Below are 24,286 nucleotides of genomic sequence, written 5' to 3'. Positions count from 1 at the left end.
TTCCCTGAGCCTGCAGCAAACTGTCCCACCGAGACTTCTCCCACTAAATGGCCATCCTGCTGTATAGCGGCCGGCCAATGAGACACACAGTTTAGGGGTTAAGTTTATTATTTACATATGTACCAAGCTAAAGCAAGCTGTTTTGCATGTTGTCCAAACAGATGAGGTTTACATAAATACAATTAAGTCAAACATGTACTGTATGGCGTGTCTGGAGGCTCGTTCTTTGTTGAAGAAGTTTATTGCGACAGCAATATTCGATCACAAAGTATAACGAACGAGATTACAGACAACCATTACTTCTAACTGTTCACTTCGAAGAAGTCTCCTAACTGACTGGTTTTGGGCGCCAAAACCACACGTGACGACGCTGTCCAATCAACGGGCTCACTCCCTGAACCAATCCCTACGGTCGCACCCACACGTGACCTTGCTGCCCAATCTAAGGGTTCGACTCCCAAGACCAATCTCTATGGTCGCTACAACTGTACAATAAGAAGGACAAGGGGGAAGATGCAGAGTGCAGAATATAGTTCTCAGCATTGTAGTGCATCACTTCTATAGATAAAGTCCAATGTCTGCAATGGGGTAAAGGTTTCGTTTGGAGCTAAAGAATGGAAATAGGTCCCATGGCCCACCAGGACCATGCTGGACATCGATCATCTGCTCTCACATGGTCTGGGTTATCCCACTTTCATACCCGCTCCCTACTTCCTACACATTAAGGACAATTTACAGAGGCCAATCAACCTACAAACCTGCACGCCTTTGGAATGTGGGAGAAGACCAGAGTACCCAGATGAAATCCATGTGGTCACAGGGAGAAAGTGCAAACTCCATATCGACAGCCGAGGCTAGGATTGAACCTGGGTCTCTGGCGCTGTGAGGCAGTGGCTCTACCCACTGCGCCACTATGAAATGGACAGTACCCTCTACCTTATGGAAGGACCGTTCAGAAGCCTTTGCAAAATGGCGGCACTGCCCTAGCAGCTGCCGCTCACCTGCGGTCCATTTGTCTTTGTGTTTTTGTTGGTTTTTTTTGGTCTTAATTGTAGTTGTGATGTGGTGTTTTTGTGTTTGTGTACTATGTGTGTATGTGGGGGGGAGGGGGAAACTGTAACACTATAAATATGTGTCCCTTCAGAACGGAGACCCGACCTTTGTTTTCTGGGCCGTGTCTCCGTTCCTGCTGCGGCCTACCATCGGCCCAACTCCTGGAGCTGTCGGCCTCCAGGGCTCTGGTTCGCAGAGCCCGCGGATCGGACTTACCACCACCGGAGCCGGCCGTCTTCGGAGGCTACGGGTGCGGCTGCGACTCGCCTTAGGCTCGGGCCGCGTGGATGCCGACATCGGGAGCTCCGGCAGCGGCAGCGTGTTTGCCCGCCCCGGATCGCGGGGCTTGGGGCGCGGACATTTCACCGTCCGGCGCGGCCTAAGATGGCCGCGGGATATTTCTCTGCTGGGCGGGAGTTTCAATGTCGGGAGCCACGACCGCCCCGACGTGCAGCAACAGCGGCAGCAGCGTGTTCGCCCGCCCCGGATCGGACTTATCATCGGCGGAGCCGGCCGTCTTCGGAGGCTGCGGGAGCGGCTGCGACGCGACGCGCCTTGGGCTTGGCCCGCTGTGGACCGTCCGGTGCGGCCTGCAACCACAACAACCTGACCGCGGGCGAGGACAGCGGGAGAAGGGAAAGACATTGTGGCCTTCCATCACAGTGAGGAGAGGACTGGAGGAGACTCACTGTGATGGATGTTTCTTTGATGGATGTTTCTTTTTTGTGTGTGTTTTTGGGGTTGGGTGGTTTGAGTGCCTGTTTGATGTTTTTATTGTTGGACTGTGTTTTTGGGGGTTTTAGGGTGTGTGATTTGAATGCCTATTTAATGCTTCTATTGTTGGACTGTGTTTTGGGGGGTTTTTGGGGTTGGGAAATTTGGGTGCCTGTTTAGTGCTTTTATTGTTGGACTGTGGGTGATTGAATTAACATTTTGTTCAAGATGGCCGCGCCGTTGTGTTTGGCTGCCTGCCACTGTATGTTTCTTTTTTTCCTAGTCAGATGTGCAGCACTTTGGTCAACGTGGGTTGTTTTTAAATGTGCTATACAAATAAATTGACTTGACTTGACTTGACTTGATAAAGGAGGGAAAGAAACTGGTCCTGAGTCAAGTAGTGCGCACTTTCAAGTCTCTGTACCTTCTGCCAGATGGGAGCAGGGAGAAGAAGGAATGACCATTGTGGGACAAGTTCAGTTTAGTTTAATGATACAGCAAAATATACTTTATTCGAGAAATAAATATATACAATACATGATCCTTACAAAACTCCTTCCAACATTGTCGTAGGCTCTTCATACTTTCAATACTGTTTACACAAATTACACAATTTTTTTCACCCCATCCTTGACACTCGTGTGGCCCACTGGCTTGAAATCCCTTCCCTTATTTGGTGGGGCGTCTCCGCCACACCCTCTTGTCCAGCAGCAGAAGGACCTGAGACTGTTGCTCTCCCCCACAGAGCCCTGGTGTTGGCTGCACCAAGCTTCAGTGCGTCCCTCAGCACGTACCCCTGCAGTCTGCAGTAGGCCAGTCGGCGACATTCCCCGACGGACATCTCACTCCGCTGGGAGGTCAACAAAGCTCGACCAAGGAGCGTCTTTCACTGAGTTGATGACCTTTAGCAGCACTCGATGTTCGTCTCTGAATGCGTCCCTGGGAACAGAGATGCCCTGGATTTAATTTTACTTTCATGAGACCAGAGCTGTGCCTAGCTGTTCAATATCGTTTAGCAGAACACAGAATGTAGAAACGAGGGACTACCAATGCTGGTTTCCAAAAAAGACGCAAAGTGCTGCAGTAATTCAACGGGTCAGGCAGCATCTGTGGAGAACATGAATAGGTGATGTTTTGGGTCAGGAACATACAGTCCGTAAATCACAGAGTCCTTTGTGACGGAGCAGCTTGGAATAAACCGTGCCAGGGACCCTTGCAAACCTCTCCAGACTCTCTTTGCAAATCCACACTCTGCGAAGAGATGAGCAACCATCTCCTCTCCATCGCACCCGTCCCGAGGGCCGTGTGCGCTGGTGGTGAGGTTCCAACGGTGCAGGAAGGATCTGTCTGGGAGGGCTCCCCTCACCGCCAGCCAAACCAGGTCTTGGTGCTTGTTGGTGAGTTCTGGTGCTGCATTTCGCCAGACAAGCTGTGCATTCTGCTCTGGGAACCACGCCACAGGATCCATGGAGTCATTTCCCTGCAGTGCCTGCAGGACGTTTCGTGCTGACCACTGCCCGATGAACTTGTGGTCAAAGGTGTTGGTCTGGAAGACCCTTCACACGAATGACAGATGGTGCGGCAATGTCCAACTGACTGGCACATTGCGTGTAGGGTTGCCAGCTGTCCCGTATTAGCCGGGACATACCGTATTTTGGGCTAAATTTGTTTGTCCCGTACAGAACCACCCTTGTCGCGTATTAGGCCCGGGAGGCGCTGTAGGCCCGGACGCTGTAGGCCAAGGATCGGCAACCCACGGCCCGGGGGCCTAATCTGGCCTGCCGCCTGTTTTTGTACGGCCCATGAGTTAATAATGATTTTTGCAGTTTTAAAAGGTTGAAAAAAAATCAAAAGAAGAATATTATTGGAACACAGCCAGGCGTGGTGGGGGTGAGCTGCCAGCGATCCGGCCACACACGGGGGAAGCAGTCGCCCATTGGGCTGCCATACACCACCGACATTCATTGACACCACCGACACCCCCCCCCCCCCCCCCACCGACCGCCTACAGCACGCGGACCAGAGTCCAGGCAAAGGCGGATGGGATGGGCATTGCCTCTGATCACTCAGCCTCAGAATTGGGAGGGAACGTTGTTGACAGCTCACAATATGCCCTGGATTTAATTTTACTTTCATGAGACCAGAGCTGTGCCTAGCTGTTCAATATCGTTTAGCAGAACACAGAATGTAGAAACGAGGGACTACCAATGCTGGTTTCCAAAAAAGACGCAAAGTGCTGCAGTAACTCAACGGGTCAGGCAGCATCTGTGGAGAACATGAATAGGTGATGTTTTGGGTCAGGAACACACATTTGCAGTGACACTATAGCTGTGCTAAAAGAATATAATATACATTGATATTACCAGAATATTTGATTAACTAATACTCATTTAAATCGTGTATTGCTTTTGGTATCAACAAATGTGAACCCCCAATATTGATAAGCTTTTAAACAGCAAAAAACATTAGGTTTCTCAATGATTTATTAAATATTTAAATTGAAACAAACTATTCTTTTTTTATGTGGACTTTCCACTTTTCAATAATAAATGTTTAAAATGTTTACATTGTAAAGTTTCCTTGTATTTTTACAAATTAAAAAGATTTTTAATAGAAATAAATTATGAATTAAATATGTTTTTAATCACAAATGGTAAACCTTGGTTAAGGACAAATCGTTTTATAAGTTTTAGCCTTTAATTTTTTAATGCAAAATATAATAAGTTATTTTTTAATAAAATAAGTATATTTTTTCTTTTTTAAGTAAACTAACTGGCTCGCTGCTTGTTCATTAATTCATGATACGGCCCGCAGTAACAAAAAGGTTGCCCACCCCTAGTGTAGGCTAACCGAGTGTGTTCGGGGAGCGGGACTGAGTGTGTTCGCCTAACGGAGGTTGCATAGCAACCCGGTTCCCGGCTCGGGCGGCCGCCATTGGTGGAGCGGGAGCAAGTGGCCGCTGGCTGGGTGAGGTCACGTGGGGCGCGGGCGGTGACATTACCTTGTCCCGTATTTGGGAGTTAGAAAGTTGGCAACCTTAATTGCGTGGCATCTGCGCCAAGCCCATTCTTTGCCACACCAGGGACAGGTAGAACGTCAGCAGGTAAGTGACATGGTGCCCATGTGCCTTGGCTCTACGCTCCGCCTGATGCAGCCACACACGAAGGTCATCCGTCGCAATCGGTCCATCCTCGACCCCCAGATGAAGTGGAAGATGGTCCGGGTGATCCCTGTGGCGTAGGAAGGAGGGACAGGCCACACCTTCGCCAAGTACAGTAGACCCGAGAGCACCTCACACCTGATGACAATTTTTTCCCCGTTATAGAGAGGGAGCGCTGCTTCCACAGCTCCAGTTTCTTCCACACCTTGGCTATCTGCTCCAGCCAATTTTTGGCACACGCCTCAGAACCAGAACCTTCATGAAGTCAGGCTTGATGGTGAAGGGGACGGAAGATCGGTCGGGCCAGTTGCCAAAGAGCATGGCCTCGCTCTTCCTGCGGTTCACCCTGGCTCTCGTGGTCGACTCAAACTGGTTGCAGACGCTAATCAATCTGCGGACCAACCCTGGATCCGAGCAGAAGACGGCGACATCGTCCATGTACAGGGAGGTTTTGGCACACGCCTCAGAATTTTTGGTATATACCTCCAAAGACGTACAGGTATGTAGGTTAATTGGCTGGGTAAATGTAGAAATTGTCCCTAGTGGGTGTAGGATAGTGTTAATGTACGGGGATCGCTGGGCGGCACGGACTTGGTGGGCCGAAAAGGCCTGTTTCCGGCTGTATATATATGATATGATATGATATGACCTGAGTGCCCCCACTGCCTGGCAATGTCACTCCTCTTATGCTCACGTCCTTCCTGATGGACTCGGCAAAAGGTTCCATACTACAAACGAACAAGACGGGAGGGAGGGCAACCCTGCCTGACTTCTAGATGGAGTCCAGATGGAGTCAATGGTGGGGAGTCTTGTCTGGTCTGTGTGATGGACTGGGGCTGTGTCAGTCCTTTTACTGATTAACTCTACAATTTACACAGACACGGAAGACCTTTGATCTGCCTCTGCAGCAGTGTGGCCGACACATTCACTGGTGCCAGGGGAGTCTCCAGGGCTGAGGAAACATGACCACATTCGACGACCTGCTGGACGAGGCCGGAGCCTTTGGGCTCTTCCAGAAGACGATCTTCCTGCTGTTGTGCATATGTTCGGCCATGTTCTCCTACCTGTACGTGGGGATCGTGTTCCTGGCCATCACACCCGAGCACTGGTGCCGCAGCCCCGGGGTGTCTGAGCTGAGGGCCAGCTGCAGATGGTCACAGGAGCAGGAGCTCAACTACACCGTGCCGCCCATTGACAGCCGCTGCCACCGCTACGACGTGCAGTGGGAATGGACGGCAGCCGGCCGCTGCGACAGCCCCCTCTCCTTCCTGCCCAACGCCTCGACCATGCTGCCCCTCGTCTCCTGCCGCGAGGGCTGGGTGTTCGAGGAGGGCTCGCACCCCAGCATCGTCACTGAGGTAAGGATGCAGGGGGGGGCGGGGACCCTGATGGTGCAAGCCGAGGTTGCACGCTACCATGCATGCAACTGGCCATCCTGTGCATGCACAGCGATGCTCTGGTGCAGGGCGATCCATCCTTGCACAAGCTAGGGTACTGATCAATTAATCTCTACCCCATTGTCTCAAGGTCCCAGGAAGCAGCTTGTAACCACTTGCAAAACGTAATGGACTCCTTGGGGTGCAGGGGGCTAAGGTGTGACAGAGAGGTGTATAGAATCATAAGGGGAATAGATAGGGTGAATGCACAATCTTTTTTTCCAGAGTAGGGGAATCAGAGGACATAGGTTTAAGGTGAGAGGGGAAAGATTATATAGAAACCTGAGGGGCAACTTTTCACACAGAGAGTGGAGATATAATAAACGATCTGCCAGAGGAGGCAGTTGAGGCATGTACTATAACAACATTGAAAAGGGACTTGGACTAAATCGATAGGAAAGTTTTAGAGGGATATGGCCCAAACGCAGGCAAATCGCTCTCACCTTAAACCTATACCCTCAAGTTCTTGATTCCCTCCTCTGGTTAAAAGACCAGAGCATTCACCCTATCTGTGAATGGGACTGAGAGGGAAATATTCATCAGCTGTGATTGATTGGCGGAGTAGACGATGGGCTGAATGGACTAATTCTGTTCCTATGCCTCATGGTCTTATGGTCTTTTCCCCTCATGATCTTGGACACCTCTATAAGATCATCCCTCAGCCTCCTGCTCTCGAAGGAATAAAGTCCTAGCCTGTCCAAGATCATAAACGATCAAGATCATTACGATCCTCGTAAAAGCTCAACACCTCAAGTCCTGGCAACATTCTTATAAATCTCCTCTACTTGTTTTTACAACAATGCATTAACAGTTTATATTAAATAAAGAGTTAATACAGCACAGACTTTGGTTTCAAACTCTTATGGTTACTTTGTATTACTCATGAATTTTTTTGGATTATTGATAATTACATATTTAACTGTGTGTTATTGCGATAATGGGCCTGTTAAGCTGGAGCAAGTAAGATTTTTGTTCCATTGCCGGTACACGTGACAAATAAACACTTTTTACTCTCTTGAAGTAGCCGAATTTAGTCTGGATCCTCCTCTAAGCTCCGAGACCAGCCCAACACAGGGGCAGATACAAAAACAGTGCAATTATTCAGCAGGTATGTCAGCATCTGAGGAGAAAGAAGCTGAGGGGTGATCTTATAGAGGTGTATAAAATCATGAGGGGGATCGATGCGAGAGATTTGTTCCTGCCATCATTTCTGTTAAAAGTAGACCTGACAGAAAGTGGAGGAAATTCTATAATTGGGGACATTGTCTTCTGGTCAATGAAAGAGATCAGGTTTAGGTTTAGATAGACACAAAAAGCTGGAGTAGCTCAGCTGGAGTGGCAGTATCTCTGGAGAGAAGGAACGGATGACGTTTCAGGTCAAGACCCTTTAGGTTTATTATTGTCACGTGTACCGAGGTGCAGTCAAAGGCTTTGTTTTGTGTGCTATCCAATCGGATCAGATAATAGTATACATAAAAACAATCAAGCCAAACTCAAGTACATTAGATAAAAGAGAAGACACAGAGTGCAGAATATAGTTCTCAACATTATCGTGCATCAGTTCCAGAGACAACGTCCAATGTCCGCATGGGGTAGAGATGAATCAGACAGTATCCTAGCATATGGAAGGACCGTTCAGAAGCCTGATAACAGGTCTGATAACAGGGGAAGAAGCTGATCCTGAGTCTAGTGTTGTTAATCCTCAAAAGAATTTGTTCAATTAAATTTCAATGAAGAGTTTTGGTTCGGTGGTGGTGAGAATGTGACCCAAAGCCATTATCAAGGACAGAGTCTGTTAAGTGTTTTGGAGAAAAGTAGAATATTAACACTGGGAAACTGGAAAGAGTGCAAGGAAGATTTACTACGATGTGGTCAGAACTTGAGGACAAACAGAATCAAGCTTAGCAATAATTAAGCAATTTTGATTACTATGTTATAGGAAGGATGTCATTAAGCTGGGAAGAGTGCAGAGGATATTTGCAAGGATGTTGCCAGGAGTCAAGGGCCTGAGCTATAAGGTGAGGTTGGGCAGGAGAGGACTATTCCTCGGAGCGCAGGAGGCTGAGGGATGATCTTATAGAAGTGTATAAAATCATGGGAGGAATAGATATGGTGTTTTTAATGGTGTAGGAGAATTAAAAACAAGAGTACATAGGTTTAAGGTGAGAGGGGGTCGATTTAATATGAAACTGGAGGACAACATTTTCACGTAGGGGGTGGTGGATATATGGAACGTGCTGCCAGAGGTGGTAGTTGAGGCAGGTACTGTAACATTTAAAAGACATTTGGATAGGTACATTGATAGGAAGAGTTTAGGATATGGGCCAAATATGGGCAGGTGGGACTAGTTTAGATGGGGCATGAACGGGTTGGGCCGAAGGGCCCATTTCCGTGTTGTAAGACTCTGTGACTGTGTGAGAACGTGAATGTACAGAATATTAACGTTATGATGTTATGTTTGTCTACTCCATGGGTTATACAGTTCGGACTTGTGTGTGCAAATGCCTGGAAGGTGGATCTAGCCCAAGCGTGCCTGAATCTGGGATTTATGATTGGAACAATATTCCTAGGTTATGCGTCAGACATGTACGTATCAATCTCATCAGCATAATATGGACAGTAAGTTTCAACAATGTGTGCCTATTTTAAATAGCAACATTTCCCATTCTTTCTTGTAGGTACGGTAGGAAGTTGAGCTTCATGGTCTCCAACCTTATGACCTCGGTGTCAGGAGTGGCCGTCGCGTTTGCTCCAAATTACATTTGGTTTCTCATCTTCCGCACCCTGCAAGGATTATTCAGCAAGGGAGGTTGGCTTGGTGCCTATGTCTTGAGTAAGCTTCTCCTTTCTCTCTCTGGTGTTGTGTAGTTAACAAAGTAGTTACATCCAGACGCTGGACAAAACCAGACAGTGGATCTGAAAGATGTCTGTTTAACTTGGGTATTGGTTGCAGCGAGACACAGTTACTCAGAGACCAGGTCTTCAGAGAACTCTGGGCCACTTCTTGTGAGCACTGCTTTTTTTGTAGACAAGAAGGCACTGGTGCACATATTGTTCCTTGCTGTTAGTGTCTATAGCAGATCGTCGTTAAGCTACTTAAACTGCTTAAGAGCCTGACTACAATCCTATCTGAGAGAAAGGTTCTGACCATCTATCCTATCTATGCCTCTCATAATTTTGTATATTCTATCAAGTCTTCCCTCAGCTTCCAACGGTCCTGAGAAAACAATACAATTTTGTCCAATCTCTCCTTCTAGTTAATACCCCCTAATCCAGGTATCATTCTTCCAAACTTTCTCTAAATCTTCTTCAGAGACTCCATATCCTTCCTGTAATGGGGCGACCAGAACTGCATGCAATTATCGAAATGCAGCCTAACCAAAGTGCTTTAAATCTGCACATTTCTTCATGGCTCTTATACTCAATGCTCCAACTGATGAACCAAGAATACCATATACCTTCTTTACCACTCTATCTACTTGTGTGCCACTTCAGTGAGTTATGGACCCGGAACCTAAGATCCCTCTATAGGGGGGGGGGGGGAGAAGGGGGGGGGGGGCGATGGGGGATGGGGGGGAAATGAGATGAGACATGGTGTAACTTGCTGTAGGAATGTTTGTACAGGAAGTTGCCTTTGAAGATCCTGAAAGATGTGTATTTTCACCCAACCCTTAGTTTCTGAACTGGTTGGACTGGAGCACAGAAGAACAGTGGGGATTGTGATTCAGATGTTTTTCAGTGTTGGGATGATGTTCCTTTCCGTAATCGCTTACTTGGTTCCCTCCTGGAGGAACCTGCAACTGGTGACTTGTGTCCCGAACTTCATATTCCTGGTCTACTATTGGTAAAGTCCATCAAAGATATCATTACTGCTCGGTTGTGCATGCGAGTAAGTGTTGTGGAAGCAACACACAGCTGTTTTGTAATCACAGATATGTACAAGGTGTTGCATTTTGGGAAGTCAAACTAGGGCAGGACCAACACAATGAATGGCAGGGCACTGGGGAGAGTTGCAGAGCAGAGGGATTTAGGAGTGCAAGTACATAGTTCCTTGAAAGTGGTATCACAGGTAGATAGGGTGGTCAAGAAGACATTTGGCATATTGGCGTGTATTAGTGTGAGTATAGAAGTTGGGAGGTTATTTCTCAGCTGTACAACTTGTTGATGAGGCCACATTTGGAATTTTGTGCTCAGATTTGGGCATACTGCTACAGGCTGGATGCCACTAAGGTGCAAGGAGTTCGTGAAAATTTACTAGTTAAATTTACCAGGTGGATAGGGTGGTCATCAGGTAGATAGGGTAGTCAAGAAGGCATCCAGCACATTGGCCTTCATCAGTCAGCGTATTGAGTATAGAAGATAGACACAAAAAGCTGGAGTAACTCAGTGGAACAGGCAGCATCTCTGGAGATAAGGAATGGGTGATGTTTTGGGTTGAGACCCTTCTTCAGACTGGTTAGGGATAAGGGAAACGAGAGATATAGATGGTGACCCATTCCTTCTCTCCAGAGTTGCTGCCTGTCCATCTGAGTTTTTCCAGGTTTTTGTGTCTATCTTCAGTTTAAACCAGCATCTGCAGTTCCTTTTTACACATTGAGTATCGAAGTTGGGAGGTCATATTGCAGTTGTACAAGACAATGATGAGGCCACATTTGGAGGATTGTGTTCAGTTTTCGTCATCCTGTTATAGGAAAGATGTTGTCAAGCTGGAAAGGGTGCAGAGAAGACTTATGAGGATGTTGCCAGCACTCGAGGGCCTAAGCTATAGGGAGAGGTTTGGCAGGCTAGAACTTTATTCCTCGGAGCACAGGAGGCTAGGGGATGATCTTATAGAGATGTATAAGATCATGGAGGGTGGCAGGGGGGGGGGGGTGGGGGGAGGGGGGAGGGGGGTGGGGGTGGGGGTGGGGGGAATAGGGTGAAAGTACAGTCTTTTATCCAGAGTTGGGGAATCGAACCAGATGACATATGATTAAGATCAGATGGAAAAGATTTAATAGGAACTGAGGGGCAACTTTTTTTTTACACAGAGGGTGGTGGGTATATGGAACAAGCCACCAGAAGAGGTAGTTGTGCAGGTACAATAACAACATTTAAAACATACTTTGACAGGTACATGGATAGGAAAGGTTTAGAGGGATGTGGGCCAAACACAGGCAAATGAGACTAGCTTAGGTGGGACCTCTTTGTTGGATTGGACAAGTTGGGCCGACGGGCCTGTTTCCGAGCTGTATGACTCTATGACTATATAACACAGGTTGCTGCCAGAGTCTCCCCGGTGGTTACTGTCGAGGAAGAGGAGAGAAGAGGCTGTCAGTATTCTGCAGAAGATTGCGAAGAGGAACAAGAAGAGCTTCTCAATGAATATTGAGGTGACCAGCATCACCGTTGTCCACACCTTACATCACTTTTTACCCACTTGGTCACTTGACGTCCAGACCCGGACTGGGATCCAATCCATGGGTCCCTGCAGCTTATGACACTGGTTCAATGGGATGGAGGAGAGGATCGGTGTTGGTGAGGGGGTTGAGGGCTCACCTCCCATGGGAACACCCAGTAGGACTGCCGAGGTTGGTTGTGGGAGGCACCCTGAGGCACGGAGGCTGAACGGTGACCGTTTGAGGTGAGGTGATGGCATGTTTGTGGGTCAGTGTTCGGATCGAGGTGCCAGTGGAGTGGGCTGCCGGAAGCCCCATGGCAACCTGGGGCTCAATTGGATCAGGAACCGCCCCAAGAGGCCGAGTGCATGGATTGGACGTGGCCTGCAGTGGCACCGAGCAGTGGAGCAGCGGTGGAGGACATCGATAGCAACGCCTCGCCAGCCCGATCCTTGCAGCTCTGACCCAATGTCACCACCAGGACCACGGGCCTTTCCTACCAAGTTAAGACTCCTCATTTGGACTTTTATTACACAAATGGCGTCGGAAACGTGGTGACTCTTGCGCACTGCCTCAGTGTAATCTGATTCTCACACTCGTATGTAAGTTTGATTGCGCTTATCAATAGTAAAGGGTTTATTGAATTGTATGCAAAAAAGGAATTTATTGTTACATATGTGACAATAAAGTACCATTGGACCATCATTGTCACATGTACCTAGGTATCGTGAAATTCTTTTTTTGCATACAATTCAATAAAATTCTTATTATATGTAGGCTCAATCATACTCAAGTACAAGAATGTAAGATAGTAGATTACACTGAGGCAGTGCACAAGAGTTACCAATTTTATGGCACCATTTTGTATCCTTCAATTTCAAAGTACTGAAAATCCTAACTTCTCCATAAAGGGCTGTGGTCATGGCAGCAGTACTGGGTCGGTGTTTTGAGGGTCGGCCTGGCCAGTCAATGTTGTCGATGTCCTCCAACGCTGCTCCACCACTCCATGCCATTGCAGGCCACGTCCGATCCGCATGCTCGACTGAACTCTGTGGTGCCTCCAGCGGTGTCTGACCCACGTGATCCCCTGGCTGTTGCATGTCCTCCAGTGGCCCACTCCATGGATGCTTTGACCCACGAATGCACCATCCCCTCGCCTCCTGCAGCCGACCTCTGAACCTCCAGATCACCAGCAGGTTAGCCCCCAGCCCCCTCATTGGCACCGATCCGATCCTCTGTCCGTCACCACTACTACCATCTTGAAGTCCCAGAGGGTCGTAAGAGCTTGCCCTGAGCATCAGGCTACTTGGCAAAAAATATAGAGCACATGGGGTCAGGGTGATACCCTGACATAGATTGAGGGTTGGATCACAAACAGAAGGTGATTAAATGGGTAATGTTGATCAGCGAGGCTCAGACTCATGGGGTTTGCGTGGAACTGGAGCTGAGATTCCAACTCCACACAATCTATATCAATTATATGAAAATGGGGACCAGATGTAACGTAGCCAAGTTTAGAGTCAAGCATCAGACAGCACGGAAACAGGCCCTTCGCCCTTACCGACAAAGATGCCCTATCTACGCTAGTCCCATTTGCCCACCTTTGGCCTATATCCTTCTAAACCTTTCCTATCCATGTAGCTGTCCAAATGTCTATTCAATGCTGTTATTTACCTGCCTCGACTACCTCCTCCGACAGCTCTAAGAGTGGAGTCAGTGGAAGATGTGGAAAAATTGAGTTTGTCCACTTTAGTAGGTAACAAAATAGAAAAGTTTGGTTTATTTTAGTGGTGATAGATTGGGGAATGACATCATCGAATCATAGAGAAATACAATACAAAAGCAGGCCCTTTAGCCCATACTGACCATCGACCACCCATTGACACTGGAACATAGAACAGTACAGCACAGGAACAGGCCCTTCAGCCCACAATGTCCATGCCGATCATGATGCTGAGTTAAACTAATCTCCTCTGCCTGCAAGTCATCCATATCTCTCCAATTTTTGTTTCAACATGTGTCTATCTAAAAGCCTCTAAAACCTATATTACTACATTACCATACTAATTCAACATTGATCCCTTGTTGTTAGTTTAGTTTAGTTTAATTTACTTGAGTTTAGTTGAGAGATACAGCTGGAAATATGCTCTTCAGCCCACTGTGTCCACAATGACCAGTGGTCACCCATTCACACTTGTTCTATCCCACACACTAGGGACAATTTACAGAAGCCAATTAACCTACAAACCTACATGTCTTTGGAATGTGCAAGGAAACTGGAGCACCGGGAGAAAACCCACATGGTCACAAGGAGAATGGTTCCTGACCACAACCAAAGGCACTAACAACAGACTGCACCCCTGATTAACTCAGCACAAAGTGTGTCCCAATATCCTTGCTCCTGCAAGGAATGCAACACATGATCCTGATGCCACTGTAAGTCTAGACCAAAGCGCCAAGTGAGGCAATTCTGAGAACTTGGTAATCCCATCTGTCTGGTGAGACACAAGGAACTGCAGATGCTGGAATCTAAAGCAAAGCACAAAGAGCTGGGGAAACTCAGTGGGTCTGGCATCTGTGGAGGGAATGGTGACATTTAGGGTTATGACCCTTCTTCAGACAGATGAGTCTGGCTTGAGAGTTCTTTTTCAAACCCAATCATCATTAGATGACACAAGGAACAGCGGATGTTGGTTTAGAAAAAGAAATAAAGTGTTGGAGTAACTCAGCGGGCCAGGCAGCATCTCTGGAAGCGATTTCAGGGACCACCTTAGGTGGGGCACCTTGGCCACATTAACAAGTTGGACCAAATGGCCAGCCTCTGTGCTGTATGACTCTACATAGAAAGATCTAACCAATTGTCAAGTCAAGTCAAGTCTGAAGAAGTGTCCTGACCCAAAACAACGCCTATTCACGTCTTCCAGGGCCGGGGCAGTGGTGCAGCAGTAGAGTTGCTGCCTTACAGCGCCGGAGACCTGGGTTCAACCCTGACTACGGGTGCTGTCTGTACAGAGTTTATATGTTCTCCCTGTGACCGTGTGGGTTTTCTCCAGGCGCTCCGGTTTCCTCCTAAACTTTAAAGACATGCATGTTTGTAAGTTAATTAATTGGCTTTGACAAAATTGTACATTGTCCCTAGTGGGTGGCACAGACTTGGTGGGCCGAAGAGCCTGTTTCCGAGCTGTATCTCTAAACTAAACTAAAGATGCTGCCTGACCAGTTGAGTTACTCCAGCACTTTGTATCATGATTAATTGTCGTATCCTGAAACTATTAATTGGCAGTGACTGAAACACATAATAATAGCTCTCGGTTAAGGCTGGTGGTTTGAATTGGTGTCAATCCTATGGTACAGTTGACTAATCCAAAGGTGACCTCCCAAGACATTTGATCATTTTGGGATTCTCTTTACGGCAGGTAGTCCACATCGACAATGCCGAGGATAAGTTAAGGAGTCCCTCGATCAAAGACCTGGTGAGAACGCCTCAGATAAGGAAGCACACTCTGATCCTGATGTTCAACTGGTGAGATCTTTTTACGCAGAGTTATACAACACGAAAACAGGCCCTTCAGCCCAACTTGTCCAAGCTGACCAAGAGCCCCATCTGAGCTAGTCTCATTTGCCCACGTTTAGCCTTTCAGCCCACAATGTTCATACTGAATATGATGCCAGGTTAAACTAATCTCTGCATGCCCGTGATCCATATCCCCCCATTCCCTGCATATTCTACCCCCCTCTCTCCCTCCCTCTGGCTTTACATTTCATATAAGCACAAGAACAGGTCCTTTGGCCCACAATGTCTGTGCTAGACACAATGCCAAGCCCATCTCTTATCTGTCTGCACCTGACCCATATCCCTCCATTCATTGCATTTCCATATGCCTATCCAAACGTCTCCAGAAACGCACAATTGTACTTGCTTCCACCACCACCACCACCGACAGCGCGTTCCTGGCACCCACCGCCCTTTGTGTAATAAACCTGCCCTCCACATCTCCTCGAATCTTTGCCCCTCTCACTTTAAAAATCTTAGATTTTTTTCTATCCTGGGTAAAAAACCTCTGACTGCCTACCCGATCTATGTCCCTCATAATTTTCTGCACTTCTATCAGGTTTGAAAGCTCTGGCATTCCAAAAAAAAAATCCAAACCTGTTCAACGTCTCTCTGTAGCTAATAGCCTCTAATCCTGGTATCATTGTGTAGCACCTCTTCTCTTCTTATCTGACACTCCCTCCCCCTCCCCTCCCCTCCCCCTCCCCTCCCCTCCCCCTCCCCTCCCTCCCCCCCTCCCTCCCTCCACCTCCCTCCTCCCCTCCACCCCCCCCTCCTCCCCCCCTCCCCTCCCCCTCCCCCCTCCACCCCCCTGTGTTTAGTTTATTATTGTCATGTGATGAGAGGGGATCTTATAGAGACAATAGAGGGGATCTTATACAGATTATTAAGGGGTTGGACACGTTAAAGGCAGGAAACATGTTCCCAATGTTGGGGGAGTCCAGAACCAGGGGCCACAGTTTAAGAATAAGGGGTAGGCCATTTAGAACGGAGATGAGGAAAAACCTTTTCAGTCAGAGAGTTGTAAATCTGTGGAATTCACTGCCTCAGAAGGCAGTGGAGTCCAATTCTCTGAATGCATTCAAGAGAGAGCTAGATAGAGCTCTTAAGGATAGCGGAGTCAGGGGGTATGGGGAGAAGGCAGGAACGGGGTACTGATTGAGAATGATCAGCCATGTTCACATTGAATGGCGGTGCTGGCTCGAAGGGCCGAATGGCCTACTCCTGCACCTATTGTCTATTGTCTATTGTCTATTGTGTTATCGAGACATATAAAATTATAAAAGGACTGGACAAGCTAGATGCAGGAAAAAATGTTCCAAATGTTGGGGGAGTCCAGAACCAGGGGCCACAGAATAAAGGGGAGGCCATTTAAAACTGAGGTGAGAAGGAACATTTTCACCCAGAGAGTTGTGAATTTATGGAATTCTCTGCCACAGAGGGCAGTGGAGGCCAAATCATTTAATGAATTTAAGAGAGAGTTGGATAGAGCTCTGGGGGCCAGTGGAATCAAGGGATATGGGGAGAAGCTGGGCACAGGTTACTGATTGTGGATGATCAGCCATGATCACAATGAATGGCGGTGCTAGCTTGAAGGGCCGAATGACCTCCTCCTGCACCTATTTTCTATGTTTCAATGTATACTGAGGTCAGTGAAAAGCTTTTGTTCCATGCAACCCAGTTAAAGAAAAGACTACGTATGATTACAATTAGGCTGTCCACAGTGTACAGATAAAGGATAAAGGGTACAAAATTTAGTGCAAGTTATAGTCCGATTAAAGATATTTCAAAGGTCTCCAGTGAGGTAGATAGGTCAGGATTCCAGCGTCTGCAGTTCCTATTGTCTCTCCTAATTGCAAAGCTCCTTCCCTTTCAGGTTTGTCAGTGCCATGGTGTACCTCGGCCTGGTCTTGCGTTTGGGCATTATGGGTGGGAACATCTACCTCAACTTCTTCATCTCGGGAATTGTCGAGATCCCTTCAGCCGTCATCATCCTGCTGCTCATCGATCGAGTGGGCCGCCGCTGGCCCTTTGCAGCGGGCAACCTGTTGGCGGGGGTCACCTGCCTGGTGACCGTCTTCATCCCCGACGGTGAGTCAGGGGTCACCCACTGCGAGTCTCTGGTTGCCGCCTGCACCAAGCTACAGTGAAAAGCTTTGTAATGATCAAGTCAAACTTATGTACAATAGATAGAGCAAAGGGAAGATGCAGAGTGCAGAATATAGTTCTCAGCATTGTAGAGCAGTTCCAAAGACAAACTCCAATGTCTGCAATGGGGTAGAGGTGAATCAGACAGAACCTTCGCTTATGGAGACCTCAGACGCGTAATAATGGAGGGCAATAATACTGTTCCTGAGGCTGGTGGTGCACGCTTTCAAACTTTTGTACCTTCTGTCAGATGGGAGCGCGGAGAAGAAGGAAAGACCGGGGTGGGACAAGCTTTTGATTATGTTGGCCACTACATCCACAACTTTGTACAATTCCTTGCGAGCTGTTCCCAAAGCAAGCTGTGATGCAACCCGACAGTGTGATTTCTACAGTGCATTTGTAGAATTTTGGAAGAGTCATTGGGGACATGACAAATATCCTCAGTCTTCTGAGGGAGTAGAGTCGTTGGTGTGCCTTTCCTGGCAGCCGCTTCAATGTCCTTGCTTGGTCCATGGCAGATCATTGGTAATATTAATGCCAAAGAACTTGAAGCTCTCAACCATTTCCACTTCCGCACCATTAATGATGATTGGGGCAGGTACTCCACCATGCTTCCTGAAGTGAATAACTAGTTCCTCTCTTTTGCTGACATTGAGGGAGAGGTTACCATATTGGAGAGCCCACCACCATGGGAAAGCAGGAGAATGGGGTTAGTAGGGAAAGATAGATCAGCCATGATTGAATGGCGGAGTAGACTTGATGGGCGTCAGTCAGTTGTCTATTTCTTGTGATGGAGACGGTGAGATCAAGAAAGGGGAGGGAGGTGTCGGAGATGGTCCAAGTCAATTTGAGTGCAGGATGAAAATTGGTGGCGAAGTTGAAGAAGTCCATGAGTTCTGCATGGGTGATGGGACGTAGCAGCGATGGGTGCAGGAGGTGGCAGCGATGCAGTCATCAATGTGACGGAGATAGAGTTCGGGGATAGGGCCAGTGTACGCCTGGAACAGGGATTGTTCAACATGCCCTACAAATAGGCAGGCATAGCTGGGGCCCATGTGGGTGCCCATAGCTACGCCTTGGACTTGGAGGACGTGGGAGGAGTCAAAGAAGAAGTTATTGAGGGTGAGGACCAGCTCTGCTCGGCGGAGTAGAGAGTAGATGGAAATTGGATGGTTCTGCGACCGAGGCATTGCATCTTCTCTAGGTTACTGCCATGTGGGCAAATGTTTTGTGTTGGGGGCAGTCTTGGGTGAAATGGGACACAGGATTTCTTTAATCATACAGACATTCCCAAATAACCTGTCAGTATACCCGCCTTCTAATCCTGTACCTGGTGAGTGCTTCTTTTAAAAATGTGCAACAGAAGTTCGCAGGATCCTTGTTTAGTTTAAATACAGCATGGAAACAGTCCCTTCAGCCCACTGACCATCATCACCCATTCACAGTGGTTCTATGCTATCTCACTTTCTCATTCACTCTCTACACACTATGGCCAATTTACAGAGGCCAATTAAGCTACAAACCTGCACGTTTTTGGCACGTGGGAGGAAACCAGCGCCCGGAGGAAACCTACGTGGTCACAGGGAGAATGTATAAACTCTATACAGACAGCACCCGAGCTCAGGATTGAACCCATATCTCTGACACTCTAAGGCAGTAGCACTACCAGCTGCAGCGTTGTGCTCCCATGAGATAATGTGATTGATTGGGGCTGCTTTCAGTCTGAAGATCTTGGCCAACTGATGGTGGTGATGCCACAGCTATGTGGTGGTGAAGGATGCTCAGATAGGATGGAAAGACACCACAGTTGGAAAGCACTGCAGTAAGCCACAGATGGAAAGGCACTGGAGCCTACAATGGTGCAACGGCAGCTCACAGCTGGATAGTTCTGCATCATTCCTTATCTGAAAAGCAGTGCGTCATGCCACAGTCAAATGGCCCTGCCCTACGCCTTAGCTGGATAGAACAGCCAGGTGTGCTAGGTGGAGCAGAATCTGATATGACACATCTGTTTGCTCACTGGACCCGCCCAAGCAACAAGCCCAGTATCCACTTACAAATCCTTCCCATTAAATCAATACCTTGGAATCTTGACATGCATGGTCCTACATTCTGGAATTGATTTTAATCCACCTCATGCGTACCATCCAGTGAGTCTAGGAAGATGCACATTTCCCCAAGTACAGAAACAAAGGCACACAGTGCTGGAGTAACTCAGTGGGTCAGACGGCATCTCTGGAGAACATGGATAGGTGACCTTTCGGGTCGGGACCCTTCTTCAGACTGATTGGTGGGGGGGGGGGGGGGGGAAGCTGGAAGAGAGGCGAGGCAGGACAAAGCCTGGTTTGCCCAGGGCTTGATTGCTCCATGCACTTAGCAGCTGGTTATTGGAAGTGCCAGAGTTTGACAAACAGCCCCACCTACCTGGCAACTTCAGACCAACGTAGACACAGAATGCCAGAACAACTCCATGGACCAGACAGCATCTTGGAGACCATTGATAGGTGACATCTCTGGTTGGGACCCTTCTTCAGTCTGGACCCACAACATCACATATCCATGTTCTCCAGAGATGTTGCCTGACCTGCTGAGTTACTCCAGCACTGGGCAACTTCAGGTCAATTTATGCAGATGGAAGAAGGCTTTGGGAGAATGGATGAAGCTCTGAACAAATGAAACTTTTCCTTTCAATCTTGGTAAATTTACATAACAAATGCTTGGAATTGAACAGATCTAAATACCTATTAATTTATTACATATAGGAAGGATGTGGAGGGTTTGGAGTGGGTGTAAAAGAGGTTTACCAGTAGGATGCGTGGACTAGAGGGTATTAGCTACAAGGAGAAATTGGACAAAATAGGATTGTTTTCTCTGGAACACTGGAGGCTGAAGGAAGGCCTGATAGAGGTACATACAATTGTGAGAGGCATAGATAGGGTAGACAGTCAGAACAATTCTCCCAGGGTGGAAATGTCAAAGACTAGAGGGCATAGCTTCTAGGTCATAGGGACAACGTTTAAAGGAGATGTGTGGGGCAAGATTTTTACAAGGAGAGTAGTGAGTGCCTGGAATGCATTGCCAGGGGTGGTGGTGGAGGCAGATACGATAGTGGCATTTAAGAGGCTTTTAGATAGGCACAGGGATATACAGGGAATGAAGAGATATGGGTTTGTGCAGAAAGAGGTGATAGTTTCACTTGACACCATGTTCGGCATGGACATTGAGGGCCGAAGGGCCTGATCCTGTGGTGTACTATTCTATGTACTATGTTTCAAATAACTCATCAAAAAGGCATCTTCCTCAATAAAATTAAAATGATGCTCAAAAAACATGGATTGATAAAATAATAGCTTGATTTCCCATATAGTTTTAAATAACGTGAAAATCAAAAATTTCAATTTTGTTTGAGAAAATACTTTATCTTTTGCAAATTGTACATTAACTTATTTCTAATTCAGATATCTTCTGGCTGAAAACAGTAATCACATCTTTGGGCAAACTAGGAATTACGATAGCCTTTTTAATGGTCTGTTTTGTAAATACTGAATTGTACCCAACATTTTTAAGGTAAGAGAATTTACAAATTGCAATAGCTGACCTTCGGCATATATGTTCAGCTACAATCAAAAGGCATTGAGTTCTAATGCCCAACACCTTGCTATGATTCAGTTATCTCAATCTCTATACCACCTTTTTATTCCAAACATAAACTCTATTTAGAATAAACAATATATACAAAAACAAAAACTGCAAAAACTCTTCATACATTCTCAGTGTCTATATATTAATTACTGCCATACTCAGTAGTACTCACACCTATCATTAAACAAAATACCTTCGCACTCATGTAGGCCATGGAGTGGTATCCCTTCCCTTGTTTTGCAGGCTGTTCCCACTGGACTCTGCCCCCTTTATTACTTAGAGAAGTGCAGAACAGAAAGATAATTATCGTAGAGTTAATTGGATTTAAAGATTGAGTATTTCCATTCACCGTACAAGAAGTAAAAACGATGCTGATTAATACACAAAAGGACACAAAGTGCTGGAGGAGCTCAGCAGGTCTGGCAGCATCTCCGAAGGTTTAAGGAAGGTTCTCAATCCAAAATGTCACCTATCTATGTTCTCCAGAGATGCTGCCCGACCTGCTGAACACTTTGTTCCTTTCTCACCGTACAGGGAGGTTCCCTTGCCCCATTGAGTCTATCAGATCAATTCGATTCCCTGACAAATGTTCCCTGTATCATTTCCCCACATTCTCGTCAGATTCTCCTGCCCAGTTATGCCGCAGAACTCACCGACCAATTAACTCAGCAACCCACAGTGTGTCTCTTCAAGGACAGTGACATGTGACTCAGTCAGAGAGTGAATCTTAGAGTCATACCACACAGAAAAAGGCTCTTCAGCCCATCTCAGTCCATGCTAACCCAGATGCCCTATTCAAGCTAGTCCCAGTGGCGCAGCTGGCAGAGCTGCCATAAACCTGGGTTAAATCTTGACCTTGGGCACTGTCTGTGTGGAGTTTGTACCTTTTCCCTGTGACTCCATGGATTTACTCCCACATCCCAAAAATGTGCGGGTTTGTAGGTTAATTGGCCTCGGTAAATTGCCCCTAATGTGTCGGGAGTGGATGAGAAAGTGGGATAATATAGAACTAGTGTGAACGGGTGATTGATGGTCGGCGTGGACGATGGGCCAAAGGGCCTGTTTCCATGCTGTATCTCTAAACTAAAACATACCCATGAGAGTCCTGATTAATCCTACAGCAGGCATTTTGCATTCAAAACACTTCCTAAACAGACAGATTCATTCAACCAGTTGAAACATGTTTTATTCCTTTTCCATCATAAATGAGCAACTAAACTCTGTCTGAAGAAGGGTCTCGACCCGAAACGTCACCCATTCCTTCTCTCCCGAGATGCTGCCTGACCTGCTGAGTTACTCCAGCATTTTGTGAATAAATCGATTTGTACCAGCATCTGCAGTTATTTTCTTAAACTCTGTTAGAGTTTAGAGTTTAGAGTATCTCTAAACTCTGAACTCTAAATAGCAAATCCAAGCTAGACAACATTTCTGTTGATAGTCAGTGTGATTATAAAAGTAAATGCCGCTTTTTGATCTACAAAGGAGAATTGGTACACTTTGGTTGTGATACCCAAAGCTTATTTTCTCCAACAGAAACTTTGCTGTTTCGATATGTTCAGCAATGTGTGACGTGGGAGGGATAGTGGCTCCCTTTATCTTGTACAGGCTGGCAGCGCTATGGGCCGAGCTGCCTCTTCTGGTTTTCGGTGAGTAGGCTGCTTGCTCTTAAACTACTTGGCACTGGTAATGGTTTATTATTGGCAAAATGATGCCTGGATTAGGGGGCATGAGCTACAGCGAGAGGTGGGGCAGACTTGGACTGTTTTCTCTGGAATGCTGGAGGTTGCAGGAAGACACGATAGAAATATATACCATGAATGGTGCAGCTGGATCAGTGGTAAAGACCCAAGTTTTATTCTGACTATGGGGAGGGATGCTGTCTGTGTGGAGTTTGCACGTTCTCCCTGTGACTGCATGGGTTTTCCCCGGGTGCTCCGTTTTCCTTCCACATTCCAAAGACATGCTTTTTAGGTTAATCGGCCTCTGTAAATTGCCCCTAGTGTGTTGCGAGTAGATGAGAACTAGTGTACAGGTGATCATTGATCAGCCTGGACTCATCGGCCTAAGGGCTTATTTCCACACTGCATATCTAGAACTAAAAACCATGTAAAATTGTGAGAGGCATAGATATTGTAGACAGCTAGAACCTTTCTCCCAGGATGGAAAAAAAATCAAACATTAGCGGGCATGGCTTTAAAACGAGGGGGGCAAAATTTAAAAGAGATGTCCGGGGCACGTTTTTTACACAGAGGGTGGTGAGTGCCTGGAATGTGCTGCCAAGGGTGGTGGTAGAAGCGGAAATTACAGAGGCATTTAAGAGACTTTTGGATGGGCACATTAATATGCAGGGAATGGAGGGATATGGATTATATGTAAGAGATGGTCATGGCATTATGTTCAGCACAGACATTGTGGGCCAAAGAGCTTGTTGCTGTACTTTACTGTTCTGTGTTGTATGTTGTATGTCACGTGTAGCAAGATATCGTGAGAAGCTTTTGTTTACATGCTATCCAGTCAGATCAAACCAGACATGAGTACAATCAAGCCACACACAAGTACAACAGGGAACGCAAATAGAAATATAACAGAGTGCAGAATATAGTTACAGAGAAGAAGTCCAATGTCCATAATGAGGTAGGTTGGAAGATCGGGACTATACCCGAGCTTACGAAAGGATGGTTGAGTAGTCTGATAAATAGTATAGGTTAGGTTTATTATTGTCACGTGTACTGAAGCTTTGTTTTGCATGTTATCCAAGCAGATGAGATATATCATAAATAACTCAAGTATAATAGTTAGAGCAAAGGGGAAGATACAGGGTGCAGAATATAGTTCTCAGCATTGTCACACATCAGTTCCATAGACAAAGTCCAATGTCCACAATGGGGTATAGGTAAATCGGACAGTACCCTAAGCTTATGGAAGGACCGTTCAGAAGCCTGATAACGGAGGGAAAGAAGCTGTTCCTGAGTCTTGTGTTGCTTGCTTTCAAGCTTCGAGGATGTTGCTCTGGCAATCTCTTCAAACTGTTGGTGTATGTTCTGTGCCGTATAGAGTAAAAATGTCTCCAAAATAGGGTCACTTACAAGATGTCTAGCTCATAATGTGGGTGTCAATGCTGTTGCCCAACAAAGGCACTACATTGGGAGTGCACTGACTTGTCTTAGGACATTTAGTATAAGAGTCAGAAAGTCATGATGTC

At 46.8% G+C, this 24,286-nt stretch overlaps 1 protein-coding gene across 5 annotated transcripts in view; it reads left to right on the top strand.

Moving 5' to 3' along the window:
• The window catches only part of LOC144596646 (solute carrier family 22 member 3-like), a 32,332-nt gene that overhangs the window by 1,820 nt on the left and 6,226 nt on the right, over positions 1–24,286 (top strand). The window contains exons 1-10 of one of the 5 annotated variants that reach the window (XM_078405246.1): positions 6,229–6,285; positions 8,303–8,381; positions 8,846–8,949; positions 9,042–9,196; positions 10,039–10,207; positions 11,621–11,735; positions 15,158–15,264; positions 17,171–17,385; positions 20,901–21,009; positions 22,618–22,730. In XM_078405246.1, coding sequence (XP_078261372.1) covers positions 8,349–8,381; positions 8,846–8,949; positions 9,042–9,196; positions 10,039–10,207; positions 11,621–11,735; positions 15,158–15,264; positions 17,171–17,385; positions 20,901–21,009; positions 22,618–22,730 — 1,120 coding nt within the window. In that variant the 5' untranslated portion in view covers positions 6,229–6,285; positions 8,303–8,348. Of the gene's footprint in view, positions 1–5,805; positions 6,286–7,437; positions 7,472–8,302; positions 8,382–8,845; positions 8,950–9,041; positions 9,197–10,038; positions 10,208–11,620; positions 11,736–15,157; positions 15,265–17,170; positions 17,386–20,900; positions 21,010–22,617; positions 22,731–24,286 lie in introns of those variants that run through there. The other 4 variants (XM_078405245.1, XM_078405244.1, XM_078405243.1 and 1 more) reach the window with 4 other exon arrangements.

The sequence above is a fragment of the Rhinoraja longicauda genome, chromosome 9 (genome assembly GCF_053455715.1).
Source record: "Rhinoraja longicauda isolate Sanriku21f chromosome 9, sRhiLon1.1, whole genome shotgun sequence".
Lineage (NCBI taxonomy): Eukaryota > Metazoa > Chordata > Chondrichthyes > Rajiformes > Arhynchobatidae > Rhinoraja > Rhinoraja longicauda.
The sequence above is the reverse complement of the archived record's forward strand: the minus strand, read 5'-3'. Positions and strand labels throughout refer to the sequence as shown.